The sequence below is a fragment of the Trichomycterus rosablanca genome, chromosome 10 (genome assembly GCF_030014385.1).
Source record: "Trichomycterus rosablanca isolate fTriRos1 chromosome 10, fTriRos1.hap1, whole genome shotgun sequence".
Taxonomy (NCBI): domain Eukaryota; kingdom Metazoa; phylum Chordata; class Actinopteri; order Siluriformes; family Trichomycteridae; genus Trichomycterus; species Trichomycterus rosablanca.
The window spans coordinates 39,646,097-39,657,601 of NC_085997.1; the positions used below are offsets into that span (position 1 = coordinate 39,646,097).

The 11,505-nt window shown below is 47.3% G+C and overlaps 1 protein-coding gene across 1 annotated transcript; it reads left to right on the top strand.

Annotated features, from left to right (window-relative positions):
* Nucleotides 1-1,020: 1,020 nt before the first annotated feature.
* si:dkey-94l16.4 (transcription factor 20) lies at nt 1,021-11,217 on the top strand. The gene is made up of 5 exons (XM_063003332.1): nt 1,021-1,181; nt 4,455-6,922; nt 7,990-8,083; nt 8,447-8,496; nt 9,211-11,217. The coding sequence occupies exons 2-5, from the start codon at nt 4,460-4,462 to the stop codon at nt 9,256-9,258; spliced, it is 2,655 nt and encodes an 884-aa protein (XP_062859402.1). The 5' UTR covers nt 1,021-1,181; nt 4,455-4,459; the 3' UTR covers nt 9,259-11,217.
* Nucleotides 11,218-11,505: the final 288 nt, after the last annotated feature.

Sequence of the window (11,505 nt, forward strand, 5' to 3'; positions counted from 1 at the left end):
GGGGTCTGATGTTCTTTTTTTGGGGTCTGATGTTCCTTCTTTTTGGGGTCTGATGCCCTCCTTTTTGGGGTCTGATGTTCTTTTTTTGGGGTCTGATGTTCCTCCTTTTTGGGGTCTGATGTTCTTTTTTTGGGGTCTGATGTTCCTTCTTTTTGGGGTCTGATGCCCTCCTTTTTGGGGTCTGATGTTCTTTTTTTGGGGTCTGATGCCCTCCTTTTTGGGGTCTGATGTTCTTTTTTTGGGGTCTGATGTTCCTTCTTTTTGGGGTCTGATGCCCTCCTTTTTGGGGTCTGATGTTCTTTTTTTGGGGTCTGATGTTCCTCCTTTTTGGGGTCTGATGTTCTTTTTTTGGGGTCTGATGTTCCTCCTTTTTGGGGTCTGATGTTCTTTTTTTGGGGTCTGATGTTCCTCCTTTTTGGGGTCTGATGTTCTTCGTTTTGGGGTCTGATGTTCCTTCTTTTTGGGGTCTGATGCCCTCCTTTTTGGGGTCTGATGTTCTTTTTTTGGGGTCTGATGTTCCTCCTTTTTGGGGTCTGATGTTCTTTTTTTGGGGTCTGATGTTCCTCCTTTTTGGGGTCTGATGTTCTTTTTTTGGGGTCTGATGTTCCTCCTTTTTGGGGTCTGATGTCTTTCTTTTTGGGGTCTGATCTGGGAGGTCACAATAAGTAGTAAAATGACATGATATTGATGATATTGTTTTATACACCTTAAAATGAGAAACCTAAATTGTTGGGTGTTTTTCAAACCCAATATTTACTCGTGAAACAGTGAGATGTTTCAGTCTGCTCCAGTCAGAAGAATTGTTTTATTAATCATTCTCATACATGTATGTATATTTTTAACTTTATCGGTGTGTAAAGAGTAAAATATAACATAAATAAGTGCATTATAACTGAAAATATAAGACAGTTTGATAGTTTTGGGACAGTCGCGACTCTTCCTACATGTCCCATCATGCTCCAAAATGGCCTCATCATTCACAATGATGCTTGGCTATTAGCCTATACAAAGCTAGCTTAGCATCAATATGGAAACATGACTTGAGTTGCTCATTGTCTCACCTAAATCACACACACACTAATGAACACCCGCTACTAATTAAACTAATTAACTGATTGGTGTGGACATGGGGGCTGGACTGGTGTCGTGATTCCGCATATTAACTCCACTTCTCGCCGCGGGTAAGTTTTAACCAGCTGCTGCGCTTTTCTTTGTTGTAGCTATTGCTAATTAGCCATTAGCTTTAGCATTAGCACTTAGCACAGTCTGTGTGTAGTATGGTAGTGAGTGTGCGCTGTTCTCTTGAGTTGTTGCGCTGTTTATAAAACACATTTGGGTTCATGCGCCCGAATCAGCGTCATAATTCTAGTTCTAGAGTTGTAGTTGTTTGATGGAAATTGTATTTATTTGTGTCAATAATATAAAAAAAATCTGTGCTACGCTCCAAAGCGCATACTAGCATACTAGGTAGTACGGATAGAATGTATTGCCGCTGTCGCTACTATACTAATTTCGCATACTACTTAGTATGTTAGTATACAGTTCAACTCGCAGCCACGTTCACTTCACCGAGCTTAAACACCTGCCTGTTTTAACGCATCATGTCTGTAAAACTGATATTAAAGCACTGACATGGTGGGACAGTGGGCAGAAATTCGAGTCTAGTAAATGAGCAACACTAATTTATTAATTAGCACCAGGTAACACTAGTAATGAAAGCTGTTCAACCTGTTTGCTGGATGGCTAACTTGGCTAACTAGCACCAGCATGCTAAACCTGAGTATTTCAGTCTATACATTTTGACAGCTGCTTAACCGACTCTTAACTTCCAGGAATTCTTTATCTAGAACATATTTATAACCTAAAAAGTTCAAGGTACACATTATCCGTGACATGTCTTCTCAGGTGATGATGCATTGACCTGTAGCTTCCAGGCTAAACAAGCTAAATAACGTTGAGTTTTAATGTAAGTAACAAAGTTTGCAGACTAGCCAGAGTCAGCCAGATTATATCAGAAATAAATCAACAAAAAGCCAAAAGATTGTTTATTTCAGTATTATACACTTAGAACTGGGGTTCAGACCAGACAGAAACTTTAACCCTTAAACTTAGTTTGTGACCCTTGTGATTAGCTGGATTTCTGCATTAATTATGATATATATTATATTATATTATAAACACACACATTTCGACACAACTAGCAGGTTCCGATTAATCATTTACACTCCAGACCAGAAAGGACATGTGAGACTTTGTATTCGATACCCAGAGCAACAGTTCGTATAGCTGAGCCCTCTTTAGATCACAGAATCTCAGTTGGGTTAGACATGAGACTCCCTCCACCGTGCTTCACAGCTCGTATTAGGTTTTTGTGATGCAGCATAGAGAATTCTGACCCTGTCCCATTTGCAGTGCACCATGAGCTCTTGGTGCGGTCTTTGCAAAAAGCACCAATGGGTTTTATTGTGGGTTTAAATCTGTTAAGTCTGTGTATAAATAAAAATCTGTAGATGTCCTGATTTTCTAAGTGATAAATAAATTTTCAATCATTCTAATTCTTCTTTTATTTACATTAGTTATTAATTAACTTGAGGTAGATCTGAGGAATAATAAAATAAATATATACGTATATACACCGATCAGCCATAACATTAAAACCACCTCCTTGTTTCTACACTCACTGTCCATTTTATCAGCTCCACTTACCATATAGAAGCACTTTGTAGTTCTACAATTACTGACTGTAGTCCAATGGTCAGGACCCCCCACAGAGCAGGTATTATTTAGGTGGTGGATGATTCTCAGCACTGCAGTGACTCTGACATGGTGCTGGTGTGTTAGTGTGTGTCGTGCTGGTATGAGTGGACCAGACACAGCAGCGCTGCTGGAGTTTTTAAACACCGTGTCCACTCACCGTCCACTCTATTAGACGCTCCTACCTAGTCGGTCCACCTTGTAGATGTAAAGTCAGAGACGATCGCTCATCTATTGCTGCTGTTTGAGTCGCTCATCTTCTAGACCTTCATCAGTGGTCACAGGACGCTGTTGGCTGGATGTTTTTGGTCGGTGGACTATTCTCAGTCCAGCAGTGACAGTAAGGTGTTTAAAAACTCCAGCAGCGCTGCTGTGTCTGATCCACTCATACCAGCACAACACACACTAACACACCACCACCATGTCAGTGTCACTGCAGTGCTGAGAATCATCCAGCACCTAAATAATACCTGCTCTGTGGGGGGTCCTGACCATTGAAGAACAGGGTGAAAGGGGGCTAACAAAGCATGTAGAGGAACAGATGGACTACAGTCAGTAATTGTAGAAATGTTACTCTTCATAACACACTTGCCAAGATCCACTTTCAGACCAGTATTTAAGAAGATTGAAACTAATGCTTTAACTAGCCTGTCTGCCCCAAATCATTCAAATTATCTTCAACCAAATGATCCTCTACGCCACCCAAAGAGTCTGGTTCCTTAAAAAATTTCTTCCTTGTAAAATTTAGAGAGTTTGGCAGCTCACTGGGGTTTTTTGTCACTTTAAGATGATGTCCATTGTTAAAAAGTGCTATACAAATAAATTTTACTTGAATGAGCATCACTGGAAAAAGAAATGCACGATGCCTCCACACTCGTAAAAAAAAGATTGTTCATCCCCATTTATGCAAATATACGCTCCTGGTGTTTGCTGTGTGCAAGCTGGGTTTGTTAAACAGAAAACCTCGGTCCCATCTTTTAATATGGTGAAGGACACATGAAGATTTGGTGCTCTGCTTGTTCATTAAAACACTGAAAACCTTGTTTATAAACGTTATTATGGACTCCAAGGGGTCCCAGATGATTTTCTTTGAAAATAATTGCCAAGAAGTGTAAACTGGATTGGATCTTTTAGTAGGGCAGTGATGTAAAACCACACAAATGGTTTAATAACCACAGAACTCGATGAACTCATGACTCGAACCCAAGTAAAAAGCCATAATGGAGATTCTATAGAGGAAGATCTGAGGAGATTCTGTATTTAGAATCCCAAATTCATTGCTTTGTATTCTTAAGCGTTATGTGTAGTATTGATAATGATTAACAAGTTATCCTCTAACCCACAAGAACTCGTTGATCCATTAATGCGGAAGTTCAAAAACATAATTGTAATTGATTTCCAGCAGCTGATGTTTGATTTAGGGGTGGCACGGTGGTGCAGGGGTCTCTAGTTTGTATTTATTAGTACATTTTAAGCAGCAGAGATCAAACAGATGTCAAGATAATCCCCCTTACCCCATCACATGACTTGATTGTTGACATTGGGTGAGAACGACCAACCTTATACAAGCTGCCACCAACTTTTATAACATTATCTTGTTGCTACTGTTGCAAAATTTCCATTTTTTGTTTCTTTCTTGCTGTAAATGCGTTGGTGTTGGAGAGAAAATGTACAAACCCGTGTGTTCATGCTTGTTGCAGCTGCTATGGAAGAGCCGCCTGACAACTCTGATGGTGTACAGCCTCAGGAACCCACACCTACCTGCAGCCTTCCTCGTGTGTTCGACCTGACTAAGAACGGTGAAGAATGCTTGTTAAAGACCAACCCCATAGAGGCTCTGCACCTGGTCCAGCCGCCGGGCTGGTATCTGAGTTCTGGGACCAGTAACGGGATGGTGCTTCCAGAGAACGAACTGGATCCCTCGCTGCAGCCCGGCGATCAGATTCAGCCGGACAACGCCCTGTCCAACACGACCGTCACGCTTTCCTACGTGACCAGGTCTCACCTGTTTAACGGCGGCGACTCTCTCGCGCAGCACCCTCAGATCTACAGTATTCCCCTCAGCAAGGCGTTCACGCTGCACCCGGCGGTGTACGATGCCGCCCAGCTGGTGGGCGACGCCGCCGGACCTTCGCTTTGCGTCGACGTGGACCAACCGTGCCTGCAGCCGCTCTCCGTGCCCGTGGGCTTGGCCGCCTGCGGGAACCCCTTCGATTTCGTCTCGCCGGCGCAGGTGGTGGAGAACGTCGCGAGTCTCTGTTACCTCCAGCAGGCTCACGACGTCGCCGGCATCCGGAACGCGGAGAGCCTCGCCCTGGAGACGCTCAGATCTCTGCAGCAGAGCGACCCGGCCGAATGCAAGATCCCCGTCAACCTGGGCGAGATCCAGAACGGTGCCATCGGCGGCCTGTGGAACGCCGGTTCCTTCGACGGGATTGAAAATGCTCTGGAGCAGCACAAGAACATCACTCCAGAGCTGGTTCTCCTCATCTCCAGGACTCAGGAGCCGGTTATTCTTCCGAGTGACCAGGGGCCTACAGGACTAGCCGTTTCTCTGAACCAGGAGCTCATAAGTGCGCTGGATCATCACAGGTTTTCCCCTGTTGCCTTAGTAAACAGGTTAAAGGAGGATTCTGGTGATTCTGTAGCGCCCCAGACCGCAGGATCTCCAAGTCCAGAGGATTCGTTCGTTGAGGAAACTGATAACACTACACTGGATGAAGTGAGCAATGGGGGATCGAACATGCTCACGAGTGCGAACAAGATCGCTAATGTTTCATTCGCTAGAAACGTTAACAACGATGAGTTAGGACAGAGCGAAGGTTTAGCCGAGGCACAGGAAGCCAAGACAGAAAGGTGCAAGTCAACGAGTAGGTTACCGGCAAGACGAGAGCTTCCCCCGAGAAGTACCAGAGGAATGAGATTAGAGGCCATCGTTCAGAACATGTACCCCACCCGGTTCAGATCCGCCCACGTCTCTTCCTCAAAAAAGTCTCGCCCGGTCAGCGCTCAGACAGACCGGACTGCTAATCGAGGCCCGAGCCAAGACGCGTCGTCCGCTCGCGATGAACCCGGCGCTCTGGAGAACGAGCGTCACGCCAAGGCTGCTCGATCACAGGAAAAGGAAGACGTCACGGAGGTCGTCGAGTCGAGTCAGATATCTACCTCATGTTCCGAAATCGTTCCGAAACGTTCCCCAGGAACACTACACGAGTCCACCGCACGCGCCAAGAAGTCGAAGAAGCGGCGGAAAGCTTCGAACGAGTCCAGAGCGAGCGTGGAAAACGAGGCCGCCCCGCCTCAGCCTAAACGTTCCCCAAAAAGCACTTCTAATAAACACTCGCCCGCCGTAGGTGTGCGAGGTGAAAGGTCGATCGTAAAGACAGTGAAGAAAGTGAAGACTGTTCCTGCAACTAAAAGTAAGAAGAAGAAGCAGAAGGTGAAGGGGAAGCCGTCCGTCTTCTCGCCTCAGGAGCCGGAGATCAGGCTGAAATACCTGACCTGTAAAGACGGCAAGAAGGACAAGCGGGACGAAACCTTCACGCCGTTCGTCCGCGTGGACCTGCGGGCCGAACGTACCTGCACGGTCGTCAACTACCCCGAGGAGAGCGCCAGGCTGAGCCGGGGTAAGCAGCGGGCACCGGTGGCGTCGGGGAAGGTCCCTGCGTCGTCGTTTGTGCAGTACGGGCGCGCCTCGGTGGACGGCGCACGCCGGGCGACTCTGGTGTGCTGCCTCTGTGGAGGCGCCGCCAACGCCATGGACCTCGGCGACCTGCATGGACCGTACTACTCCGAGGGTTTCGGGCCCAAGGACAGGCCGCCGAGCGCCGCGCAGGAGTCCAGGGAGGACGACTCCACCGACTCGGACTCTCTGGACGCCTCGCGTCCTTCGCGGGTCGCTCGGACCCGAACGCCACATTCCAGGCCGCAGGCGGCTTCTCTCGGTGTCTGCCAGCGGCTCGCCCGTGAGCTCGACCTCTCCTCCAGCCCCGCGGCTAAGAGATCCAGGATGGACGGTGTGGTGGACTGGTACACCCCTCCCGTAGTGCCCGTCCACGTCAGCGAGTACTGGCTCCACGAGGACTGCGGCGTTTGGTCGGCCGGAGTCTTTCTGGTGAAAGGGAAGCTCTACGGACTCGAGAACGCCGTCAAGGCGGCAAAGCAGACGGTAGGTGTTCGGTCTCTCCGGCAGAGGTGGCAGAAGTACTAAAGTCTTTACTTAAGTAAAATTACACACTACTGAGTGTTAGACGTCTTTTATTGAGGGTAAGAGGGGCACATCCATGACACCGAGGGTATGTAATGGTTTGTACTGCTACCGCATCAACCGTTCTGGTATTCAGTCCCTTTAAGACCTCAAAAACTTTCATGTTTCATAATAAATTGGACAAAACCTACGTAAATCATCATAAGATCATAACATTAAAACCACCTCCTTGTTTCTACACTCACTGTCCATTTTATCAGCTCCACTTACCATATAGGAGCACTTTGTAGTTCTACAATTACTGACTGTAGTCCATCTGTTTCTCTACATGCTTTGTTACCCCCTTTCACCCTGTTCTTCAATGGTCAGGACCCCCACAGGACCACCACAGAGCAGGTATTATTTAGGTGGTGGATGATTCTCAGCACTGCAGTGACACTGACATGGTGTTGGTGTGTTAGTGTGTGTTGTGCTGGTATGAGCTGCTGGAGTTTTTAAACACCTCACTGTCACTGCTGGACTGAGAATAGTCCACCAACCAAAAACTTCCAGCCAACAGCGCCCCGTGGGCAGCGTCCTGTGACCACTGATGAAGGTCTAGAAGATGAGCGACTCAAACAGCAGCAATAGATGAGCGATCGTCTCTGACTTTACATCTACAAGGTGGAACAACTAGGTAGGAGTGTCTAATAGAGTGGACAGTGAGTGGACACGGTGTTTAAAAACTCCAGCAGCGCTGCTGTGTCTGATCCACTCATACCAGCACAACACACACTAACACACCACCACCATGTCAGTGTCACTGCAGTGCTGAGAATCATCCACCACCTAAATAATACCTGCTCTGTGGTGGTCCTGTGGGGGTCCTGACCATTGAAGAACAGCATGAAAGGGGGTAACAAAGCATGTAGAGAAACAGATGGACTACAGTCAGTAATTGTAGAACTACAAAGTGCTTCTATATGGTAAGATATATATATATATATATACAGTATATATTTCACTCATTGTTATTTGTGTTTGTGCAGGTTTGCTCTTGCTGTAGTAAAACCGGAGCGTCTCTGGGCTGCTTTTTCAAGAACTGTCCCAACAAGTATCACTACCTTTGTGCTGTACAGTCAGGTGAGTGACTATCACAGACGTCTGTCTCTCCCAGTTGAGTCGTAGCCGGTTCCTCTTCCTCTGCTAGAGACCCCGATGGTGTACGAGGAGGGTATATCCTCCTGACACGCCCTCCCTTCTTATTCACCCGTACTTCGGTGGATCGGTGCGTGAGGTCGGTCTCGCTCACGGAGAGTCCCACGCTGATCTCCACTTCTGTACAGGCGCCTCGGCCTACTAACCAGGGTCCTTACACGGCCTCCGAGACCCCGCCCACTTTTTAGTCACGTCTTTTCCCACGCAGCGGACTAGTGGCCTATTTTTGTCTGATAAATTGAAGCGTCAGTCTTTTATTTAAGCCGTGTTGATGTTTCCTCTTTGCAGGCTGCGTCCTAAACGAAGAAAACTTCTCCATGAAGTGCAGAAAGCACAAGGTGGGTTTATCTGTTTATTTATTTATTTGTTTATTTATTTATTTATTTCTATTTGCACTAAGAAACTAGAATTAAATAAAGTGTGTCAAGTGTAAAGTCAAACTCTATTTCTTTATATCTGACCCTTCTTGGATAATAGCGTCTCATATAAAAGTGCAGCATATCTAAATGTACTCCACGTTTGCTCTGGTTAAGGTCAGGAGTTCCTGCAGACCCCGACTCATCAGAACTGTTTTATTAGACAGGAAGGGCGCTCCCCAAACTGTTGACACAAAGCTGGAACAATCCTGTTAATTTCATTTATTTTTGACTCCCGTTTGCAGTAGATAGGCGGTGGGTTCTTGTAATTTCAGCGCAGTCTGAATCCGTCAGGTTGGCGAACAGTTCATCAACCGCTTTACCCCGGTCAGGGTCACAGTGACACCGTTACTCCTGGGAAACGCCGGTCGCAAGGAGGGCAGGAGTGCTCTGAGCGGTGCGCCCATCCAGACGTTGCGCCACAAACAAACAGGGTGCACTGGTGGCACAGCGGTCCATCACACTGTCCCACCGCTGACCTGACCAGGCGCTGTGCAGGCACACTTAGCCACTTAACCGACACAAGTGGCGGAGGGATACGGAGGGCGTAGTGCGGTCTAGACGGCATCCGAAATGATGCTCCAGGAGAATCTGTGCACATTTTTGATGTTTTGATTTTGTCGTCTTCCTCTCCAGAACAAATCCATCAAAGCTGTCTCACCTCACAAGCCCAGCGACAGGTGACGAAGGAAGAGGAGGAGGAGGGAGGTGCCACGCCAGGGTTCCGTTTCCGCCGTGATACCGTGCCTGATAACGTCTCCGCCGTTCAGACCGCCTTTAGGTTCTGTCGACTCAAATAAAACATTCAGTACGAATCTCCGGTTCTGGTTCGGATCTCGGCAGTGCTGTCGGCCGGTCGGGCGTAAAAAGTGTAGAATGACTCCGACACGTGAGATCCGTATCGCGCACTGATCTCCGTTATCCCCCGTCTCTGTGCAGCACCATCGATCAGCCAGCAGAGGGCGTAACTGCAGCAGGTATGGTGTGCTAGCGTGTCTTACCGCTGCGGCACTAATCTACACAGAAAAACCATGACTGACTGTATGTTAGAGGAGTAGAATTCATGTCCAAGGTGCTATTTCTTTATTATTTACCTGACGTGTTATACATCGGCTATATGAGCTCTTAATCAGACTGTAGATCATCACTGCAGTTATACCACGACTAACTGACAGAAACATCACCGGTGTTACCGACGCACCGTCACTCGTTCACTAACATTCACTACAGATGTGTTGGTGTGTCGTACCTACAGATGTTTTCTCAGAACGGAACCCTGATTAGGGCGTGGTCGATTTCAGACCTGCGCTCCGTCCCAAATCGGATCACTTATTTTAGTACTTTTAGTTCGACCAGCTTGCCAATTTTTCTCCCAGTTCGGGGCGTTTGGTTGGTGCAACTGGGCGCCTACACGGACAATGACCGGCTGGTCCAAAGGGTTCCACATAACTGCTGCAGTTACGCCCTCTGCTGGCTGATTGATGGTGCTGCACAGAGACGGGGGATTGTGAAGATCGGGGCGCGATTCGGATCTCCGTATGAACCCTGCCCGGTGCAGGTGAAAAGAAGCAGTCTGTACAGCACACATGTCGGAGGGGGCGTGTGTTTGGAGTGGAGGTCTGCAGCAGTAAAGGGGAACTACCATTGGGGAATCGGATATGATTAAATTGTTATTTACCTTTATTCGTAGATCTTGGAGATTTACCGAGAGCACTTTGTAGACGTGATGTGTTAAAATCGGGGCGTTTCTGATTCCTGAACCCTGACGCTGGCTGAGGGGGGCCGCAGGCAAGCCGCCACCTCACCCCCCTCTGACACGTGTAAAGTCGCGGCCCGTCTCCCGTGTGCTCCTCCGTTCCTCGTGCTGGCTGAGAAGAAACCGACCCACCTTCCGTCCTTATTTTTTTGCCACAGGCCTTGAAAGTTCAGACTCTATAGATCGATCGGTCAGCGTCGGTCGGACTCCTGCACATGCCCACTAAAAGAGGGCTCGCTCGCTTTTGGTTTCCGGCGGGCGGAAAGTTTGAGAAGCGGGTCGTGATCCGGCACAAAATAGTCCCTGCAGTCGTCACATGGGTTAGTACGCGGGCTCGGTCGGGGGTAACCAGGGTCCATCACACAGAGGATCAGAGATTCGGACGATTTGTTCTCATCGTAAATCGATCCGAGCTCCTTCCGTTCACGATTGGCTGCCTTGCTACGACAAATCAGATGTACAGAGTGATTTTTGTTTCCTGTTTAATGTCAGATCTAATATAATAAAATAATGAAGTGATTTAGAAGGTCAGTGAAGAGAAAGCGGGCGGATCGGAGCGGGTTCCAGAGGTCTGGGGTGGGGAATGTGCTGAATGTGTCCTCGTGTGCCATGTTTCAGTCTCACGTTTGGGTTCGTTTGTATTTATGGAAGCGTCGCTGTGGTGTTTCGATCCGTGATGTCGAGCGGTCGAGCTTTACATCACCGATCTGAACGTACAGGAATGTGTTGGTGTGTTTATTTGATTGTTTGTGTTTTATGTGTTTCAGAACCTTTTCTCAGGGTCGAATCATTTTTTGTTTGTTTGTTTTTACCTGGAAATTTATTTATCTACAAATGATTTCTGTATGATTTTCAGTCAGCACTAAATAAATCAGCTTCTTTTATCTTGGCGCTCTGCAGCACTTTGTCTTTCTGGTTGTTTTCAGGTGTTTATTATATTATACTAACCCTTGAGCAAGGCCCTAAACACTGAATTGCTTAGACTGTATACTGTAAAGCGTCTGCTAAATGCCAAAAATGTAAATGTAAGTGGTGTCTCGCTGGCACCGCAAGCTTTGTTAGGTCCAGGCGGCAATGGCATGGTGCTCCAGACCCACTGCGACCATGACCACGATGAAGCACATGCAAAAACATTTATTCACGTTTATTCAATTTGGAGCTCTCCTTCACAAGAT

What these genes read in the sequence shown, in the direction of transcription:
- si:dkey-94l16.4 (XM_063003332.1), top strand. Translation starts at nt 4,460, where the DNA reads ATGGAAGAGCCGCCTGACAACTCTGATGGTGTACAGCCTCAGGAACCC. An exon ending in TCAAGGCGGCAAAGCAGACG is followed by an intron (nt 6,923 to 7,989) that starts GTAGGTGTTCGG and finishes GTGTTTGTGCAG; the next exon opens with GTTTGCTCTTGCTGTAGTAA. An exon ending in TGAAGTGCAGAAAGCACAAG is followed by an intron (nt 8,497 to 9,210) that starts GTGGGTTTATCT and finishes CTTCCTCTCCAG; the next exon opens with AACAAATCCATCAAAGCTGT.